General features: G+C 40.5%; 1 protein-coding gene across 1 annotated transcript; it reads left to right on the top strand.

Annotated features, from left to right (window-relative positions):
* Positions 1-687: 687 nt before the first annotated feature.
* On the top strand, positions 688-21,188 carry crispld2 (cysteine-rich secretory protein LCCL domain containing 2). The gene is made up of 15 exons (XM_084717441.1): positions 688-793; positions 3,909-4,261; positions 5,378-5,496; positions 7,612-7,744; positions 10,052-10,167; positions 11,389-11,489; positions 12,891-13,070; positions 13,155-13,215; positions 13,308-13,374; positions 13,472-13,602; positions 13,774-13,817; positions 13,937-14,009; positions 14,956-15,031; positions 16,031-16,161; positions 19,872-21,188. Exons 2-15 carry the CDS (start codon positions 3,986-3,988, stop codon positions 19,921-19,923), a joined length of 1,560 nt encoding a protein of 519 aa, XP_084573567.1. The 5' UTR covers positions 688-793; positions 3,909-3,985; the 3' UTR covers positions 19,924-21,188.
* The last annotated feature ends 1,490 nt before the right edge of the window (positions 21,189-22,678 follow it).

Below are 22,678 nucleotides of genomic sequence, written 5' to 3'. Positions count from 1 at the left end.
TTAAACTATACTAATATGTGACCAGACTAGATGGATAAACAACACCAAGAGGAAATTGAGGTAGTGATTTTTCGCAACCTGGCAACCCAGAATTATTGGCCTATAACTAATCTATAAAGTATTAGTAAATCATGAATTACCCATTAATAAAACAATTAGTTACAACTTATTGAGCTCTGTATATATTGTGGTGCCCAAATATTGCTGGATGTGATTATATTATGGAGTTCCATGTCATGAACATTATTTTTTTAAATTGTTATTTGAGTGATTTTATTTCTCCTGGTAGAGGATCTCCTTGCTCGCTGCTGTATATGTATTTAGTCTATAGTCTATGTGACACGTGTCTGTAGTTGGTTGTGAGGATACATATCTGGGTAATAACTGTCACCCCGGGGTGATTCAGAGATGGTGATCTAACCGCCTGCCGCTGACTCGTCTGACAGCTGCTGATTTACAATATTTGTAGTTTTTCTTCCTGACATCAGGCTGCTCGTCAGCCTGCGCACTCCGCTGCGCTCTGTGCCAAGAACAGACAGAGCACTTCAGGAGGGCTGGCTGGCGAGTGGGGGAGTGGGGAGAGACAGTCATTTTTTCCTCTGGTCCTCAGGGGTCTCCCTTCTCTATATAAGGCTCTCTGAGCTGCTCTGGAGTCACACAGCTCCCTACGTGCTGCAGGAACACCGCCAACAAGCAGCAGCAGCCTGGTGCTCTCACAAGGGAATAATACAGAGTACAGCTCTCCAGCGCGCAGAGGATCCAAGCATCTGGAGACTAACCGAGACAGACAGAGGTGAGTAAGATGAGATATTATTACACACATTTATTTATTTGTAACGTGTTGTTTTGTGGTCTTCAAGTACTCTGTGTTGTAGAGCCTATTATTTATGATGCATTTAATTCTGCAAAAAATAAGATGATAAACTGTACCTGCCTGGTCGGATTGGCAGACGACACACCAATGAATGACTTGTTTGTATGAACTGAGCCAAACCTTTCTTTTTAAGTTTTTACGTATTGATTTACTAAGTATAGCAATATAAAGTTATGGCACCAACAACTGCAATGTGTCAGTTGTGGGTTTAACGATGCCAGCGTAAAAGAAAGTGTTGGCAAGACACTGCCATTCACTGTGAGTCTGCAGCCTCACTGGGTACATATCAATGGGAGAGCAGCACCTCCTGAGATGGAAAATACCAGCAGTGGAAAGTAACTAAGTACTTGAGCATTTACTCTAGAACTGCACTTATGTACAGATTTGTACTTGAATATTTCCAGGTTCTGCTACTTTATACTTCTACTCCACTACAACACAGAGATAAATACTGTACTTTATTGTATTTATTTGATAAACGTAGTTCCTACCTATTTCGCATATTCAGGTTAATGAACAAATAAATTATGAGGGCTGCAACTAACAATTCTTTTCATTGTTAATTATTTTCTTCATGAATGGATTAGTTGTTTGGTCTGTCAAATGTCAGAAAATGATGAAAAATCAGTGTTTGCCAAAGTCATGGAAAACATCCTCAAATGTCTTATTTATTTATTTATTTATTTATTTATTTATTTTTACAACCCAAAGATAGGTAAAGAGACCAGAAAAGATTAACATTTAAGAAGGTGTAGTAAAAAAAGATGGATTTTCTTAAAAGATTACTCAAACTGATTAACTGATTATCAAAAAAGCTGTGTTTTAATTTAATAATGAATAAACTGTTGCAACTCTAGATGATTTAATATGATAGATTAAGACAAAACTTGGATCCACAGGGAAAAAATACAAGCTACCCAACAGATAAAGTATATAAAAAGAATCTTTAAATGTCTCCCTGGCACCAAAAAGTGGGCCATCATCTATGAAAATGTATATTAATCACACTATTTAGCTATAATGTGATATGAGTTGTGTTTACACTCTCAGCCTCGTGGGGAGGTGGAGAGGAGGTCAGCCCCTCCTCAGATCAGATACGAGCCCACCTGCGGCAGAGAGTTCCCATAGACAACATGTGGATATGTACGTGTGTCCAAGGCTCTGTCTGTCACTCTGGTATAAAATTCATGAGAGCCATGAGAAGGGCCCAGACAGAGAAGTTGGTAGAGGTTCAGTGTGAAAAAAGGGGGCACAGGGAGAGGAGAAGCAGGGTGTGGTGCGGGCTGAGCTGCCCGCTGGCTCACAGTGCCCAGAGCTGGCACAGCATGTTGACTCAGAGCCGGTGCCAGACCTCAAGCCGCCTTTTCAGCCAGAGGGAAAGAGGTGAAGGGATTCAAGGATAAGAGCAACCAGTGCGAGCTGGAGCAGGGTTTATTTTTTGTCTTTCTTCTCTGATCACACACTGGCTGAGTGCTCCTCTCTCTTTATAAAAGCTTGTGACTTTGTGATATTTGGTTTAGCTCTAATCCTGGACGTCTTCCCTCTTGCTTGTTGCCTTCCAGAGCGGGGTCAGATGCAGGGTCAGTTACAGAGAATTTGCCTCTGGATGTGTCAGGAATGCAGTGTTTTTCTCAAAGACGGTTCAGCAGGGTGAAAGCTTGTTAACCTGATCAAGTCTACCTCCTCACAGCGTCCCACCCTCCTGCTCAGTTTGGTGAGAAAATAATCAGAGAGTCAGGAGACAAGGACAGGTAGATATTATTTCTCACTATACTGTATTCAACTACGGTGCAACAAGTCCAAGGCAAAGTCAGTGTTATATTTACTGATGAATGTTAAATCACTCTTTATAACAGGCGTACTTAAAGCTGTATTATTAGTGGATAGAGGGGCACTTTTTAAGGGTTTTTTGACTAAAATTGTGCTAATCAGGCTTTGAGAAGCAATTCCAAATAAGAATTGATTCCAACATTATGATTCCAAAGGAAGCATTGCGAAATTTTAATTTTGATTCTGCTTTTTGATTCCCACACAAATTTTGCTTGTGCTAGTTTAAAATTAAACTCCATACTGCAAGCACCTACCATATATTGACTGGGCCAATTTAAAAAGTGCTGCTACAAAACTGTTTACACGGATAGGATACGGTAAAGTAGTCTAAATAAAGCACAAAAAATTCAAGAAATCAGAAAAGACACCGCCATTGTTATGATTATCCAGCTAATGTCATCTTAGCTCAGTGTTTCTGCTGGTAACATTTATCCTTGGTAATTAGCATTTCATACAACTCTGCTGTGAATGCAGGAGGACACATAGAATCGGAGTGAGAATCATCGAGAACCAAAATAATAGCGTAATTGGAATTGTTAAAAATGTTAAATGATATCCAATTGACCCGTTAAAACCTCTCGTAAATGTTCCTGTAGCTCAGTTGGTAGAGCACACACCCCCTTTCCTGTCATATCTTCAGCTGTTACTATCAAATAAGACAAAAACATAACCTGAAAAAAAGAGTTTGTACTAGTACTAGAATTTCATGACCTGAGAATGAGACTCAACAATCAACCATCTTTCTCCAGAATCGCTCACTGCATCATTTATGATAATATTATGATTGATATGATTATGAAGATCACAACATGTTTCACAAGATAATCATAATGTTAAATAAACTCTTATTTTACAGCGATGCAGCAGAACAGCTGAGAGTAGTAAAAGTCAAAAATTCATGAAGAATTATACATATTTCCATATCAGCATTTTGTTTCATCCCAATCAGAAATACTGAGACATGCAGGTGACAGATAATGATGGGAAGTGTTGCTGAGCAATTCTTTGTACTTTTTCATACCTGTAAAACTTTGTAAAGCAGTGGGTGTATATGTGTTTGTGTGTGCATTAAATTGACAATTTTGTTTGAAAGAGCGACTGCGACATCAGTTTACTAATCTGCATGCCCATATTTTGTAATCTGTACTCTGCTTTGTTGTCTCCCACAGTGTAGAAAGTCTCATTAAATACTTCCTCCCTGCAGGTTGTGTCTGGGACTCTGAAGACTGGGGTTCACACACCATCACCTGAGAGTCCAACCCAGACAGCTGAAGTGTTAGAATGATCTGTGCTGCCACCATGACTTGGCTCCCCGTCCTCTCCATCCTGCTACTCTGTGTCAGGGACTCGGCTTCCCTCTTCTTGCCTGACTCCAAGGAGCTCCGGCAGCTGCTGAGCCGCTACGAGGAGGAAGCGGGACAGAACAACACCAGCAGCAACCCATCTGGCAGTAGGACCCGCCGAGCCATCCGCTGGTCGGACCGTGAGGAGATCATCCAACTGCACAACAAGCTGAGGGGCAGCGTCTACCCCACTGCCTCCAACATGGAGTACATGGTGAGACCCATTGCCCCAGTGGCCTATTTCACCGTTATTCTTAATAAATAAAAATAATCATCAACATTTATCTTTGGCTTTGCCTCACAGAAAACTTAATTTGAGCATGTCAGCAACACTGAACCCTGAAATGAGGCTGGTGATTAGGGTTTAAGGTTTTATTCCACCTAGAAAAGTGGTGTTGCTGTAATAAAAACAAGCTTTTCTCTCTGCTGGAAACATGCAGTAATGATGGTGACTTGTTGCCAGCCTGCTGTGCTGCTCTTTTACAAGCAGGATAATAATGCTGACTCTGTCCTACCTGCAAACACTCAGTGCAGGAGAAGACAGGCGAGCAGGGGAGGGCTGGGTCAAAGGAGGACAGAGCAGAGAATAAGGCTTGAAAAAGGGGAAATTATGGGGCGACGTGGCACATGAATGGGTGAAGGAGGAGACGGATTATTGTTGAGACACACAGAACGTTATTGAAAACCACGAGCTCCATAAAGCTGAGAGAAGCAGTGGTGGCCTGTGTGTCTCTGGAGTGCGGTTATAGCTTGTGAGGAAAGTGTCTGAAGATTTACTCTACCCAGGGCTCTCTCAAATTCCAGTGAACAGGCAGTGTGTGTGTTTGTGTTAGTGTATGGGTGTTTGGGGTTACAGTGGTGTCTGTGTGCGCATGTTTGAGCGACCACCAAAAGGCTGGAAATTTACTGGGGAGATGTGCTTTGAGGGGCCACGCTGTACACAGTCCTCCCTCCCTCCATGGCGGGAGTCAGGTGTCTTCTCCGCTTTCCACCCTCCTCTCCACCGCCGTAAAGAAACCCACTCAGGAAATGTGGATAATTCTGCTGTGATTGCTGGAGATTTGTAGTGGACCAGGGCCAGGCGCCAGCTGCTCTGCTCAAATGTCACCGTCTAAGGTTAATGTTGTACTTGTATCCTGCTCAGTCTCACCTCACATGGGAAGGAAGGAAGTGCAGGAGCAGAGGCCTCGAACAGGTTGTGGTTAGAGATCTACTGAGTCAGAACAAGATGTGGTGCTTTATGTGGTAACAGATACAGCAGGTGAATGGTGGGTGGTGCCTTAAATAAGTGAATTCCTTGTGAGAGACATTTTTTACTTCATGTGTGCAGGTTTGGGACGATGAGCTGGAGCGGTCTGCCATCCTCTGGTCAGAGGAGTGTCAGTGGGACCACGGACCTCAGGACCTGCTGATGTCTATTGGACAAAACCTGGCTGTTCACTGGGGGAGGTGAGAGCAATAATGTACATAGTTGATAAGCTTTTCTACACATAAGCCTTTATCTGTTTAATAACAGGCAAAAATTCAACCTCACCTCAATCTTCACGCAGCGCAGGATTGACTCCCTAAATATATTATTATGAGATTAGAAGAAAAACTTTTTTTTTAATGGAGCGGGACAAACAATGTACAAAACAAAAAATTTAAATCAGATTTTCTAAATATAATTTACAGTGAGGCTGAGTACTACGGATTTTCTGTACCAGTATCAAAGTAATATATATTTTTTGAGGTAGATTCTTAGCTTTATTGGTTAACATGTCATTTACTTTAATATAATGTTATAGATTAATAACAAGACATTTTTAAGAGCATAGTCCCGTTGACTGGTATTTGTCCTTTCTATTTGATATAAATGCATACATTTATGTCCCTATTTTGTATTAACTATGAAATCACCTCTGGTGCCATCATTGGCTTAAAATATGCACTGCACTTTGTGTTTAGTGTCATTAATATTAGTATATTAGCATGCTAACATGCTGACCTAAGATGGGAACATGGTAAACATTTTATGTAGCACATAGGATTTTTACTGGTCGTGTCCAGAATGGAGCCGCAGACCCACAAAAGATCTCACAAGAGTGATCATTTTAACACAAACTATGATCTTTCCGTGACACTATCTAAGTGTTTTCAGTCCCTAAATCTGACTGGATTTTAACTACAGCGTTGTCTCATTAATTTGTTTGTGGCTACAAGTGAAGAGATGAGTTCAAGTTTTCTCTCTTACACACAACCATTTTCACTGCAAACATGTTAGCATGTTAGCATTTACCTTAAAGTACCACCACGTCCATGTACGGCCTGACAGAGCCACTAGCATGGCTGGAGAATCTTATTCTTGTTCACAACCTGGCAACCCAAAAATTGTTCTTACAATGGCTCATAAATGATAAAAGTATTCGTAAAGGGTCACAAAATTCTCAAAATTGACATGCTATCTAAACACAAAGTACGGTATAAAATTTGTTAAATTATTACTCAAATAAGTAAACACCTGATTGCTAAATAAATAAACAAGACTACAAATCTGACCTGACACTGGATGTCAACTTTTGGTACTTGGCAGTTTTCGATAGTCGCACAGATTTTGGTTGGTAGGCCCGTCAGAAAAGTATTGAGCTTTGATACACAAGCCAAAAGAGTAGTTTAGTTATTCTGTTACATTATCAGCGTAACTTTGAACTTTTGTTGTAATTTTCTGAGTTGTCACTGTTGCAAAAGGAACTCACTTCCTCTTTTCCTGTAAACTACAATGATGGAGAGTTCACTTGCAACAGGAAATATGACAACTCGTCAGTTTGAAATGATTTGTTCCTTTTAAACAGTTTTAGTCCACTTCTATGTGTGAAGCACTGGAATGGGCAAAGCTAGTCAGTGCTAGTGTATTAAGGCTGATGTTTGTGTGAATGAGTGTGTGTGTGTGTGTGTGTGTGTGTGTGTGTGTGTGTGTGTGTGTGTGTGTGTGTGTATGTGTGTGTGTGTGTGTGTGTGTGTGTGTGTGTGCTCGAGCAGACACCAGACACAGTAGGCCTCTGTGTATGACAGTGTATGGCTATCGCAGCAGGTGCCCTTCCAGGAATCTGCTCTCATTCTCACAGGCCTTTTCCTCTCTGCCTGTTCCCTTCTTTTCTTCCTGTGCCAACAAACCCTGATGTTTTCCACTCCCGCTCTACTCTCCATTTATAAGCTCAGCACTTTTCAATACCATAGAAAGAGATGTTTATAATAAGAGCCAGGACTGATTTGTTAGGCCGTGGAGCCATGTTTAGGTTTGCTTTGATTCTCTTTTTTTTTCAACCTGATTTGATTTCCCCTGTTATGAAGGGGAACAGACTGCTGTTCTGTGTGCCAGGTCAAATTCAGACTCATCACTTGAGGCCTGGAGGGAGGGGGGGGGGGGTGGAGGGGGCAGGGGGGTTCATGCAGCGTTTCTCAAGTCTGGCCAAAGCACCTGGCAGCTCCTTCAGATATTTCCCTTTTGCCCCTGGTACCTGGATGGTCTCTGACTGAGCCTACTGTTTGTCTGTGTGTGTGTGTGTGTGCACGTCTGCCCGACAGGTACCGCTCTCCCGCCTTCCATGTCCAGGCCTGGTACGACGAGGTAAAAGACTACACCTATCCCTACCCTCATGAGTGCAACCCCTGGTGTCCAGAACGCTGCTCCGGGCCCATGTGCACCCATTACACCCAGGTGAGATGAAACCAAAATTTTAAGACAGACAAAAAATAGGTTAAAAAGGAAACACCACTCATTTTACACATCAAAAAACATGTATGAAGCCTTTTGTGGCTGCAAAGGTCGCTTCAGTTTTGCATCTCCATTACAGCAGGGCTACCTGCCTGAAGGAGTGTCTTTTAACTAATGACACGCTTGTCTTGAGTTGCATTTCCTATAAATTCTTCACAATATGGATCGTCCGTACAATGTTGAGTTTTCATCAGTAGCCACTTAACACGACTGTGACTATACTAGACTATAAAGCTGAATGCGAACTTGAAATGGTAAAATAAAGCAGAAACCTTAAAGTTCAAACCACAGAGATTCAGGTAGAAGCTACAAAAGAACTGAGAATTGAACACACAGAGACTTTTAAAAACATCCATCTCTCTGCTTTCCTGTATAGCCATGAGTGGAGTCTAATAACACACAATTGTTTGGGAGCCGTTGCTCCTCATCTCTCCTTGAGGTTAGCAGTTCAGAGTTACATTAACTGCATTAGAATAACACAGGGACCACCCAAAAATGCCCCATTGGACCAAAAGCCCATTTGTCTGACAGCCTGAAAACAAACACCCATTGCTCTGAAGTCCTATTGCTCCAAAAATACACACTCAACAGTTGCAGTTGTTAGGATTAATGTTTTACTATATGGGGAGTATCTCGGAGCAATGGGCTTTCGAACAAATTGGGCTTTCGGTCCAATGGGACATTTGTTGGATTGCTACGCTTTACGTAATGACGGGCACTCATAACACACCCAAATATCCAAATGCACTATCATTAGCATTGTGAGTAATTGAGGTGCCAGGTTTTGTCAAGGAAGGACAATACTTGGAATAAAAAAAGAGAGTATCCATCGTGAATTTAGCAATTTTATTGGAGCTCAATCGGTGGAGTGCTCATTTAATGAAGCACTTGGCATTATATTATTAGCTTACTAATAACCTGATCAATTATTGCAACAAGATGGAAAGCTTGACACCCATCAAGTGTTATTTTAGGCTAAATTATATTTCTCAACATCCTTTTGAACCATCTGCTTTAATGTATGCTATATTCATTATTAGATGTGTTTAGTATCAGGTAATGTTCCTTCTTTTATCTGTCAGAAAGTACATACATATGTCACTTGACAGGCGCTGCAGAGCAGTGTTAGAATACAACAGGTGGTGTGTAGCCTATATGATATTTCACAGTATTTATGGGCATAGTTGTGGAGTGACTAAGGGGTTAAATGACAGGCATGGATATAGCAACTTGTAGAAAACTGAGGATGTTGGTGGGATAAATAGAGACTCAGATGCAACTAATGGACCGGAAGAGAGTGCAGGGACATAAAGATGAACTGAAGAGTGGGTGATAAGATGAAAAAATCAATCAAAGGAAACAGAAATGGGTGAGCTGGCCTAGTCTTTACTCTGTAGCTGCTGGGATGAGTTTACAGAAACATCCAGACTCCTCCCGCTGCCTTCACCCTGAAACTTGATCACAGCCATCTGGTAGTCATTTCCAGACACACCAGACACCCCTTACTGCTTGACCTGGATTCTTGTGAAGATGCTACAGAGAGGAGACGGTGCCAAATCTGAGCATCATCACCTCGTCTCTCTCTACCTTTCATATGCTGCAGTCCAGGCACTTGTGCACTCCATACTCCATATAACTGTCTGCACAGACAAATGCTTGAGGACCCTCTGGAGTCACACTGAGCTGAACCACCAGCACTCAGCACACATCAGTCTGTGTGCTGCTGACTCACTGCTTCCAGTGGCCTCTCTAAACTGTACCAGGAAAAAAGATGAACATTCCTGAGGAGGGAGAGTGCACATGTTTCAGAGTTTGGGAGGAAAGTGAGGAGGAGTTATGGAACATGCTGTGTTGTATTTGCCGTCAAATGGCACATCATTCATCTGTAACACCACTGCAGCAGCTTTCCATTTAATAAGGCGTTTTATTTTACCTTGGACAGTTCAGGGCCTGCGCTGACTTCTGTCAAGATATTAAAACGTGTTATTTTTTCCACTTCTAACTGGATGATGAAAGTGATCGGGATTGTGTCACAACAGAGGGCAAACTGGGTTCACACAGAAAGGGCAGAAATCCCCGGTGGCCTCATTAATCATGAATTGCTTCCTCTGCAATGACTGATTGAACCATGGGCAGTGGGAATTGTGAGGCAGGAAATCTAGGCTACAAGCTCAATAGTTCACTCTGCTATGCGCCTGTCCATTCAGCAACTGTTTGTGCTAATTTTTTTTATTATTTCCCTTTTTACAGCTGGTCTGGGCAACCACTAGCCGAGTGGGCTGCGCCGTGCATGTGTGTCCAAGGATGAACGTGTGGGGGGAAATATGGGAGAACGCCGTTTACCTTGTGTGCAACTATTCCCCAAAGTAAGATCAACATTCCTCCATGTTTCACTGTTCATCCACACCTCTGCTCTCTTGAATAAATGTACATTCGTCCACCTTAAATTGCTGACAAATGCCACAGTGTGTGTTCCCCTGAGGTGGCAAAAGTACAAGCACTCTTTAGTGGAGCAGAAGTACAGATACAATCTTAGAAATAAGGCTTAAAAAAGGTTTCTTTCTGAAGGGTTAAGATTTTACCCAGAACCATTTTACTTCTGAGGAATGAAGAAAAGGTTAGTCAAGGGTTCTTTGTAAGACTAAGGGTGCCGTTAAGAGCCATTTTCCTTCGGAACACCCTTTTTGGAAGTTTGAAGAACTTTTTTGACAAAGGTTTATTGTACCATAATATGAAAAGGTTCTCGCTAGAACCCCCTTGGTGGGTTCTAGATGAGACCCCCTGAGTGGGTTCTTGTTAGCACTGGATAGAAACCCCAGAAAATGTACTAGATGAAACACCATAGACGGGTTATCCTTTAGAAACTCTGATAGGGTTTTCAGGGTGAAACCTTTTATGTTGGGTTCTGAAAGGGTTCCAAGTGGAACTTTAGAAAACGTTCTACCAGGAACCAAAACATTTTTGTCTTATTGAGTCTGACATTTGTGACACCAATAAATTATCTCTTCTATGTGTTATTGTCTCAGCTTGATGCTGGGAAGGTGATGCAGAATAAAAATAATCAATAATTCACCTCAGATGCGTTAAAACTAATGTAACAAGCTTGTTTTGAAAATGTATGCAGTAGAAAATACAGATATTTGTTAAAATATAGGGGGTAAAACTTTACATGGGTAATGTACACCCCACCTCTGCTATTGTTTACATTCTTCCTTCTTAAAATGCTGACAAATGCTTAAGTGTGTGTTCCTATTAAAGCTGAACTGCCGTGGTAGTTGTCAGAGACGTTTGTATGACATATTGGGGCCATTAACATTCCTCCAGAAGTCAGAATAGAAAAATAATAATGAAGCACGTGGAAAGAAAAATAAGAGCAGAGCAGGCGCTTGTTTTCCAGACAGCCCACAGGATGTAATTGCCTGAGAGACAACGAGGAGTGTTTTTATTAGTTTGTGGGACTAATGACTGTTAGGAGTGTTGACCATGGACAAAGAGTGCTGAAGTAATTACAAGGCCATGAGCCCAGTAATGCTTGACTGATGATTAATTTCCACCTTAGTCAAACCGTCCACTGTTCACTTCTGCAGGGGCAACTGGATCGGCGAGGCTCCATACCAGCATGGTCGTCCTTGTTCCCAGTGCCCTCCCAGCTACGGAGGAGGATGTAGGAACAACCTGTGTTACAAAGGTGAGCAAACCCACATTGCTGTCATTCAGAAATATTAACATGAAAGCCAGAATAAGCATTTGGTAAATAAACTCAACAAAAATGTAACCGCAGCTCTTTGGTTTTGAGTTGATGTAAAAGATCTCTTCTGTGCAAACAAAGGTTTATTTCTCTCAAATTTTGTTCACAAATTTGTTAAAATCTGTGTTTGTGAGCACTTCTCCTCTGCCAAGGTAATACATCCACCTGACAGGTGTGGCATATGGAGATGCTGGTTGAGCACCATGGTTTTTCCCTTGACTGGTCACACTAATATTCCACTCTAAAATCTTTTGACTTTTTCCATCCATCCATTCATTTTTTTTCTGCTTAACTGGGGGTGGATCATGATGGCAGCAGGCTAGGCAGTGCATTCTAGACATCCCTCTTCCCAACAATACTCTCCAGCACCTGCTTGGAAATACCGAGGCATTCCAAGGCCAGATGGGATATGCAATTCCTCTGGTGAGTTCAGGATGTGCCTCAGGGTCTCCTCCATGTTGGACGTTCCCAAAAATCCTCCAAAGTGAAGCATCTAGGAGACATCTTAATCAGATGTCCAAAACACCTCAGCTAGGTCCTTTTGAAGTGCATCCGTGACCTCATTTTTTTGGTCACTACCCAAAGCTAAGGACCATAGGTGAGAGTGAGTGGCTGGTAATTTAAAGGCTTTGCCTCCCTCTTCACCACGATGGTCCAGTACAATGCCCGCATTACTGCAAACGCTGCAGTCCATCTATCGATCTCATGGTCCATTATACTGTAATTCCTGAACAAGGTCCTGAGATAACTGTACTTCTTTGCTTTGGGCAGCAACTCACTCCCTGTGCGAAGACAGAAATCCACTGTTTTCTGGCAGGGAACCATGGCAGTTTTATCTAAAAAAAGACTTTAATTAAATTTAAACTTTGGCTATTTCACATTGGACTAAGTAGTGCAAAGTCATGAACAACCCTACTCTGCCTCTGATTGACTTACCCTGATATTCTTACCCTAACCCTGATCAATCAGTCCTCATGCCTAAATCTAACCCACCCAACCAATGAAGGCATTGAGCCAGTCTCACAGAGTGGAACAGGTGATGACTTTGCCCTTCTGGGAAATAACCCCAAAAGTGCTGTGTTTATATTTTTGTTGAGTATACTTTGGTTTTGGGAATGAAACAAATGACTGGCCAAAGTCACCAATCACAGCCCTAGGTTTTCTAAAGTTCGAAAACAGCTAAAGGAAGGTGCAGCGGTCTAGTTTTCTCTCTGTCCATTTGAATTACATTATGCTTAGAGGTTTTTATATAACTTTTCACCAATGACACCAAAAATAAACTGCCTACGCCAGCTTTAAACATGTTGCCAACCTGAGCCCCATTTGTTTGTCCCTCTGTAGACTCTCAGCGCTCAGAGACAGAGGACATGAATGAGGTAGAGAAGCCTCAGGTTCCACTGCCGCCTCGTACAACCGCCAAACCTGCTCCCAAACCTAAACCATCCCCTCCAAAGAAACCAGTGTCTCCCAAACCCGCCACACCAAGGGCACCATCTTCAAAGACTCCCAGCACCTATCTTGGTAATTACAGGATTGATCAAAAATAACTTTAAACTTTAATGTTTTGTACATTTCTTTACTGATTTTTATGTCTTGCTCTTGCAGCTCAGAACATTAAGTGTGAGACTAGACTGCGTGATAAGTGTAGAGGCGCAACCTGCAACAGGTCCGCTTATTGTTTGGTTTCATTTGTTCTCATTTACCACACATGTCCTCTCTGATATCAACTCACTCTTTTCTCTTTTTCTGCCTCTGCAGATATAATTGCCCTGCTAATTGTCTGAATAAGAAAGGGAAAGTTTGGGGAACTCTCTTTTACGATGTGGTGAGTCTGTCCAGCATGAAACAAAAATTTTGCATTGCAATGATTTATGCAATGAATATTCATTCAGTATTTAAGTGCTCATTTTCTATTGTTTCAGCAATCAAGTATTTGCCGAGCTGCTATTCATTTTGGTTCTATTGACAACAATGGAGGAGTGGTTGACATCACGAGGTCGGACAAGTTTCCCTTTTTTGTCAAAGCCACAAAGAATGGCATCGATTCCCTCAGGTAGGTGTGCTCTGCCTAGTTTTCCCAAGTAGGCCGAAACCAGATTTGCTAACGCAACACTTATGAAACACACTTCCCTCCCTCTATGATTCATATTTTGTGCAATATTGAATTTTCCCGAGAACCGTTTCTTTTCCTGATTTCTTAACTAAACTATGATGTCTTTTACAGTAAATATAAGCCTGGAAATGCATTTGTGGTGGCTAGAGTGGAAGGTAAGTGAAGCACTGTTTTCAAGAGGAGATTTGAGTTTTGATTCCATGGAGATTCAGGCAGTCAGCCAGCCAGCCCATATTTGTATGTTAAGTGTTTTTCTCTTCTTCCTCTGACACAGAAATATCTGCTGATTGCTACACCACAGTGGCTGAAATCTGCCCTTACAAAAAGCCCAACTCACACTGTCCAAGGTGCTTTCCATCCTCCATTTTATCATTCTCCAAAGCATGAAACAAGTGCCAGTTAAAGGTTTTGCTTTTGTAGTATTGTCATATCAGATGCAAGCTGTTAAATTACCGTGTAATTTTCACATTAATAACACCACACGAATCTATACATAAATCAAGCAATATAAAAACATTCAGTAAGTAAAGAATAATGTAGTGAGTGGGTTATTATTGAAGAATAAACCCTGACAAGGTGATGCAGGATCTTGAATCAGCTTGAAGGGGGTCATTTTTAATTTTTACATGGCTTTGTTAGATACTCAATGCTGATTGGTCAATTACAGCATTCTAAGTTCTGTTATTTCCTCTTTAGCAGATGATAATTATGTATAACAGGCTGTTCTTATGAAGAACAGACCATTGCTGTGGATACAGTTCTGATCATAGACTTTGGAGGAGCAATAAAACAATTTTTAAATACATTAAAAATCATTCAAAAAATGTTGTTTAGGATGATTCAAGACCCCTCCACTTCATGTCCTGCATCATTAATCACGGTACATTATCCCTTACATAACGTCCTGTTCATTGTACATTATCCTGCTTATTACGTGGTTACTTACCAAAAGAAAGCAATAATTTGACTTTAAATATTGATGATTAGAACTGTGTCCATAGCAACAGTTTGATCTTTGTAGCAACAGTCTGTTATACAGAAACTTTAGGATGCTGTAAATTACCAATCAGAATTGAGTATTTAACAAAACCATGTAACAAAACCATGATAATAAACGACAGTATAATAAATAGCTGTCTTACAGTCCTGTTATAGTGTGATATTAATTTTATTTTTATACAGTACTTATAAATTCTAATAAGGGGTGCTAAGTGTGTAAAATGTTAATGTTAAAAAACAGCGTATTTTCTTTCCTTGCAGCAAATTAATGCTGATGTCTAATTTGTTTCTCAGAATCTCCTGTCCAGACAACTGCAAGACTCAGCCTTCCTACTGGTCACCTGTAATTGGAAACAACATCTACTCAGATGTAAGTAACAAACTCTTTTGTATGTTCATGTTCTGAATGTTTCACACCAGAGGTCCAGGTCCTCCAGTTCTTTTCTATTTTTAAAATTTACATGTGAACTATTAGTTCAGATAGACAGGGAAGGATAATGCGGATCATTTGTGGTGAATTTAAGAGTGGCTTTGTGATGTGTGGTAGCTATGGAAAGCTATTGAATCACAGTGGGAACATGGCTCATGGAGAATGGGAGTAATGGTGAGGTAAGCCAGAGACTGCCAGGGTTGTATTACCCGACATGGGGCCTGACCACTCACAGACTTATCCAGGCATTATCTCAGACTGAGTGCCTGCTGTGTCTCAGAGGTAGGAGACACGGAAAGAAATCCTAAAGACTGGTTTACATGATCACTCCAAATTCACCTCAGTCATGTTCAGAGCAGGTTAGTCATGGTAAAGTACCCATCAGACTAATCTTATCAGCTGTACGTATTTACATCACCTTTGTGGATCATTTTGGAGTTGTGAAATTTGTGGTGGCTAATGGGGTTTTACCGAGGGAGAAAATGACCTCATATGATGTCTGTAGAGATCTTGAACTTTTATGTCTTACGGCAGTCACAGAATAAAGCAGAAGAGTGGCTCATAACAAATGTGCACAAGAGTGTTTTGCAATCTCAGACACCCAAACATGTTTCTACAGTGGTGTAGAGGCTGGATGTTGGTTAGATGTGAGACACAAACCATCTGGTTAGAAATGAAGGAGGGGTCTATGGACAGTGTGATCTGTGTTTGGACTAGAAATGAATGATTCTGCTCCAGACTGTTGATAAGAGCTTATGGTCTGTTGTATTGGCTCAGACTGCGAAACAAATGCTTGCATGTGTTTCAGTGTGTGTGTGTGCTAATATATTTTGTACTGTATTTGATAATAATTGGATTATGGAGATATTTGCGTAATGAAAAAGCTGTTTCCTGTCTTGTAAAAACATTTTTCCTCTTTGCCGCGCTTTTTCCTCACAGAGCTCCAGTATTTGTAAAGCAGCCATCCATGCAGGGGTAATCACTGCAAACGGCGGTTTAGTGGACGTTCTGCCACTGGACAAGAGAAAGAACTATGTCGGAGTCCTGAAAAATGGCATCCAGTCTGAGAGGTACTACTCAATTTTTTGTGGTTCAGCTATTTTTTTTACTATAATTATCTGTTGTACAATAACAAAAGGCACAAAGATGGATGGATCGGGCACTGGGTCAAATAGTTGTAGGTTACCATAGTGACATTAGAGATAGTCTAGAGTTCCAGGAATCTATATTTTTAGATTTGGCTCCAAGCAGTCTAGCTGTAGAGTATTTAATAGAAACTTTGTCTAAAAATGAGAACAACCAGTCATGTTTGGACGTGGTGTGTGTGACAGCTTCCATCAACAAGAAAACATGTAGCAGCTGTGAAACCACAAAGCCTCGTTGGCTGTAATGAAAGCTATCAGTTAAGACGGAGGAAGTGTGGGAATTTGTTTTCACTATTAACACATGTACAAACATTTTACAAATCTGCCACTCTGGGACAACTCCAGCACAATCAGTGAAAATATCCCCATCCTGAAAATGCTTGCTGCATGTTGGGTTGTGCAACATGTAATCTGTTAAAGTCTCACAGGAGTTGGGGTAGTATGTATATATGCTTTGGATGGTAGGATTCCTGAATAATGTCGTAATATTTTCCCGAACCACTCACCACATGGTGTTTGCAATAAATGGAGCAAGGTCTCTCAACCAGACGGGATTTAAAGGCCCTGCAAATCCTCAGGTGTTTTCATTTATTCTGCCTGATTAGAATTATTCTGGGATTTACGCAAAGGTCAGCAAACTGACTCCACTAACAAGCAGGATAAAGAGAGAAGGTGTCTCACCCCAACAGGTGCAACAAAGCTAAAAGTTAATTAAGTCTGCTCACAACCAAGAAGAGGGATAATCAGGCAAGATTGAGAGCACCTGCGTCAATGGGCAGTTGGTGTGCAGGGCCTTTAAAGAGAGATGTTTTCACTGTTTTCCTTGACCTTCACGGACAACGTCATGAGGAAAAATGTGAAAGACTTAGGAAAAAACAACCATAGTGCTCTCAGAATTCATTTGCAATTACACAAGGCAAGTTGTGACATAAGATTGCAAATTCTTAATAAGCAATAGTAAACTACATTATGACCTGTGTCCCCTGTCAGTAATGTTAAGTTTGTTTTTGTAAACAGCCGAATGATGCCTTGCTTTAATATTACTGCTGTAAGGAATTGTGGATTGGCATTATTTCATTTCTTTGAATCTTAAACAAGATTAGAAAAGAGGCACTGAAGCACCCTTCTATAGCATTTAGAGAATTCAACCAGCTCCTTTCAGAGCTGCCACTTATGATACATTCCAGAAAACTCAGAGCTCTAAAACTTCCAGCATCCCACTAGAAATTAAAATAATACACACTATCAGATAGTAAAACCTGTTCTGCATGTAAAGTGATGTCAAAATATGTTGCCAATGTTATTAGGTAGCTGGTTACTGTTTCCTCCTCTATTTTGTATATATGTTTGTAAGGGGGGCTACACTGCTGAGATTTAAATTCTGTGGACACCTGCCAAGAAATCTGTCACCACCAGCCATGTTTTTTTTTGTTTACATTTGGCGACATACACCTAGAATGCTTGGAGGTCAGAAGTTGGAAATTTCAACTTTGAACTTTCAGCTATTGACTCTGACTAGAAAGCATCATTAAATACTTAGAGTTCTCTCAGTCAGGAACCTTCTTGAGCAAAAAAGACTGACAGCAACCCCCTGTTTCAGGGCTACATTCAGCCTAACATTATGTTCCTGTTACCCGATTTCATAAGAAAATCCAATTAATGTATATTTAAAACAGAATTTTTGCTGAAGGTTATATAATGTGTAGATACAAAATAATATTTATGTTCAATTCTTTGCTTAGCTCAGGTTTTAATATTTGACCAATGGGAGTGTGGTAAAGAAAACATTGAGATACAATCGAAATGAAAATACGCAGCTTGTAGTAAAATTAGACAAGTAAATTTGACAAGAGAATCTGAAAAATGCCTGAGAAAGGTGCTTTTATTCACTGCAGGCTACCTTGATTTATGTCTCCTGTAATATGGCATGTAGTGGGTTCCCTGCGTGCACACCATGTTTCTCACATCACTCTCATGTCTGTGGCCAGCTCCAGTGGACTCAGCTTAGGCAAGGAAGCCCTTGTGGCCGGTTCTGCTGGCATGTGGGGTTGTAAGAGTAATGGTGTGGTTTGGTGTGTGGAGGGCCACACATGGGATCTTTGCTTACTTTACCCAGGCATTTCAATTGAGTGTGCAAAGTGCTGAATGGCCAAAATCATCCAAGTCTGACTACTATGAAATCTAATGCAGAGCTACGAAGGCCCCACTCAGGGCACTGGGATAGGAGGTCAGTTTAAACGGCTGGGAGGGAGGCCGTGCCCCGTGCCAACACCATGGCAGGCTGGGCAGTTTGGACTGGACTCTGCTGCTGTGGAAGTAATCACAGCCTATCTGATTACTCGAGGATGGAAATGCTGTCAGCCACTTAGTCAGTGCTTTCCTATATGGACAATTATCTGTGATCTGATACCAAATGCGCAGGCCAATCATGATTATTGATCATGGCAGAGCTTCAAGGACTCTCTGCTAATGAACTAATTACAAAGTCATCAAGTTTAATACACGCAGTAACTGGAAAAGGTCAGAAATACGGCAACACTGAGTCATACTGCCAGTGTGCCATTTGGTGGAAGTTTTTCTTCTAAAGATGTTGTGAACACCATGATTGTGTAGCCTACTTTTAATGAATGTGGTTGTGCAATACTAAAAACTTCAAAGCATTACAAAACAGTCTTTGTGCAAAAAGATATATTTATTTGACATAAAGGGAACCAGTTTCCACAGGGAGTTGTACAGTACTCTACCTGTGATCAGTTGTATAATGTCTTCTTCTCCTTCATAATGATTTATTTCCTTTAAAATAACAATGACAGCACAAAATGATAATCAACCTCTCACCAGCACCAACCCCCCGTATTCGCTTTGGTTCTTTGAAGATAATATTAAACCACAAAACCATAGAAAAGTATAAGAAATAAGTTTGAAAGAATGTTGGGATGAAAAGTAAAATTAAGTCCAAACGAAAGTATAATGCCTTCTGTGGGTCTAGAGGGACCTTTCTAAAGTCTGAGATTTTACGTAACCCTGACGGTGTCATCAGGGTTATCTCAGCTTGCGTCAGACTTCTTTTACAGACTGGAGATGTGCAGTTTGAAAGCAGTGGGCATTAAGAAGGCACAGAGGGTCTAACGAAAGATGCCACTGGTTACATTAAGAATCTTTGGAGCTTAACACACTAAATCCCTGAAGTGCCCCTTTCATGTATTTAATAGACAGTGGTTGCATCTGTTAGCCTGGTATTGTGAGTTAGTTTGGAACCGAACAGTTTGTTTTTGATTTGCTAACCTTTTGGCCTGCCTGTGTTATTAACACAGTTATTAACACAAAATGGTGACCACGATAATATTGGATGGAACTGGATAAACTTACAATCAATCAGAGAACAACCAAATGTGTGACGTGGGTTTTCAAATCTGGACCGGCGGCGCTCCTCTGGCAATCATCATATAGAACTTTATGTATTAGATAAAAGGTTGTGTTTGACTCAACAGGATCTATGGCTGGTGAATGGATACCAGATGTACCTGCCTGAGTAAATGAAAACATGAGCTCAGCAGATTTGTCTGGTTCCCAGGCCATGCATCTGTAGCAGCGCTTGCCAACTGTAACATGTTTTCTATCGTGTCTGTTTACAGTAAGAGCAACACAGAGGGAGCATCTTTCCGGGTCTTCGCTGTGAGGCGCTGAGACTTCAGTTGGGAAGTCCAAAGACCACCAGAGTCACCTCAGCTGCTCTTGAAGAGCAGGAAGTGCCCACAGGTTGGATACCATGGCTGTTCATCTGACTCTGCGCCTTGAGTGAAAACACAACGTCCCAGCAGATTGATAGACAGTTTTTTCCCTCTAGGTTCAGAAACAGTAGCCACCCAGTAAAAGTTGTTGTCCGATATCTATGGACCTTTATTTTTTTTTCTCAGCCTTTAATTCCACATATGGATAATTTTTAGACATACTTACTTAATCTGTGAATATGGAATGTTTTTATATATTATGATGCATTGAACAGCTGGTGCTGGAAGTTTTGAGTTAGACATGTTTTACAGAAAGTATTATGTTTACATTGATGTTATTATTACAAATTTAAATTGGTTTTCATACACAGGAATGTATACGGATCACACTGTATTTAATCATTGTGTACAGAATATATGATATTTTGTTTGTTTTAAAAATGGAGTACCATATATTAACATTTTTATGTTAATTCTGATTTGTTTTAATGCCTTTTCTGCTCACCGGGATACTCTGTGCTTTTTGCTCCTGAAGATTTAGACTGTGAAACCAAATCTAAGTCTAAATTGTGCTTCTACGTTAAATGGTGGGCTCATTATGAGTGAGGATGTTTTTATGACTAGAGCTTGTCAGGCAGATGTATAAGGAGAGGAAACGGTGTGGTAAATGGAAGTGTATACAGGCAGCAGGCACTGCTGTAGACAGATAATGTTTCCCTGCAGGAAGCTGGCGTCGCATCAGTGCCAGACATGTGGAGGTGATTTATTGAAGGTGTTACATTGCTAAGTTCACTGTGTGGTATATGATAGCTGGTGCAGATGGGTCCTCAGAATGGTAGAAATATTGTGGATGTATTACAGTAAATAACAATCAGAAATAGTAGATATTTTTAAAATAACAAGCAGTCTTTGTCGTTTTATATTTATTATTGCTCAGTGCTTTCTCATTTCCTCATTTCTCTTGTTTCGGTAAGATTTAAGACAAAATCCTAAATTTGTTCTCTCCCCACCTAAGACAGATGAATGTGTCACGTTTCAGGTACAGAAAGAGTTTTATCTGTAGAGGCTATGAATTAGGGCTCCAACTGATGATTGTTTTCATTAATCGGTCAAACATTTTCTCGATTAATTGATTAGTTGTTTGGTTTATAAAATGTCTCATAATTAAACTGCAGTTATGAATTTTGGAACAATCCACACTCTTCAGTGCATGAAGGATACAGACACCTGTAATGTCCGTCACTGTACTGGACTGAGGCACTGTTGTCGTTGGTACACCCCGAGTTAAGCTTGTTATTTTGATCTTTTAAAACTTCAAAAGCATTTCTGCTGTGTCACTTAAAGGACCAGTGTGTGGGATTTAGTGTCATCTAGCAGTGAAGTTGTAGATTGCAACGAATTGAATACCACTTGCCTCACCCTCCCCTTCCAAGCGTTTAGAAGAAAATATAAAGGCCACAAAACTCTATGCCCGGTTTATTCTAAGGTCATAAAAACACGATTCTTATTTTCAGGTGATTATACAGTCATGAAAACATACTTAATATTATATTTCATTTCTGCCATGTTCTGCCAATTAATACCCAGAAATCTTACACACTGCACCTTTAAATATATAGAAAAAGGACATTTTATATTTCATAGCATCCCTTTACAGAAATAAATGAAACAAACAGTCGTGCAGTAGGACTGGGGTGTCCAATCAGAGTCCTAAATAACACCAGATACATTATAGTGCCATTAAGCCTTGTCGCTCTGTCTGTCTGTTTCCTAAATGCAAAACAGGCTAAGAGAGTGTGTGTAAAAGACAAGACTGTAAATACGTCTCAAATACCTGGCCAAGAAAAATCTCTGCAAGCATATTTCAACTTTATCTCCTTATTCTACCTCAGGCCTATCGCTACGCTAGACATTTATGTCTTTTCTATATGCAAATTTGTATGGTAAATGTTAAAAGTTTTGTAAAGTTAAGGGAACTGTAAATACTTTGTTTTTGAATAATCCTTTGTGCAGTAAGATATGATTAAAATGTGTGAATTTGTTTTAATTGTCTTGTTTTTATACAGGTGCAGGATGGGTTCTGTATTTTTTGCACAATTTGAAAATAAAGTATGACTTACAAATGCAGCAACATGTTTTAGTTATCTTTTTGGAACTCTCTTCTTATTGGTGCTTTCAGGTAATAAAAAGAGTAAAGAAAACAACAAGGGTTTTCAGTCACACTGTCACTAGGTTACATTTCAAAGAGTATGTAGTCCATTTCCCCAGCATTTTATATACAATGTTCAGATTGTAGTCCTAAGGAAAAGATGAATTTCTGGATACAGTGTATTTTGTTGATAATTGCAATTAATTGACCTTTGAAAGTAGGGTTGCCTGGTCACAACCAAAACATCCCTGTAAAGATATCTATCCTGGTCCATGACTTGAGAAATCAACCTCCACTCCAAAAACGTTTGACAGCACAGGTTTCTGTAATCAATGTGTCCATCCACTGAATGGATGATTTTTCAGGAAAGCAATGCTTATGTGTTAGAAAATATTTTGCACATGCTGTCCTGCGTAGGAACTGCCTTGTCATGTTTAGCACAGTTTAACAAGTCAACTAACCAGGATACGCAGCGATTTACTCTCACCTACATGAGGTCATGACTTCATGGACCATAAAAAGTCAAGAATCTTTTCTTTGTCATCCAAAGTAACAAACAATA

This window comes from Lutjanus erythropterus, chromosome 1, assembly GCF_056507025.1.
Source record: "Lutjanus erythropterus isolate fLutEry1 chromosome 1, fLutEry1.hap2, whole genome shotgun sequence".
In the NCBI taxonomy this organism is placed as follows: domain Eukaryota; kingdom Metazoa; phylum Chordata; class Actinopteri; order Lutjaniformes; family Lutjanidae; genus Lutjanus; species Lutjanus erythropterus.
The sequence above is the reverse complement of the archived record's forward strand: the minus strand, read 5'-3'. Positions and strand labels throughout refer to the sequence as shown.

Coding starts and splice junctions, on each gene's coding strand:
- crispld2 (XM_084717441.1), top strand. CDS start 3,986: ATGATCTGTGCTGCCACCATGACTTGGCTCCCCGTCCTCTCCATCCTG. Junction 13,603..13,773: donor AATGGCATCGATTCCCTCAG/GTAGGTGTGCTC, acceptor TGTCTTTTACAG/TAAATATAAGCCTGGAAATG. Junction 14,010..14,955: donor CCCAACTCACACTGTCCAAG/GTGCTTTCCATC, acceptor TTTGTTTCTCAG/AATCTCCTGTCCAGACAACT.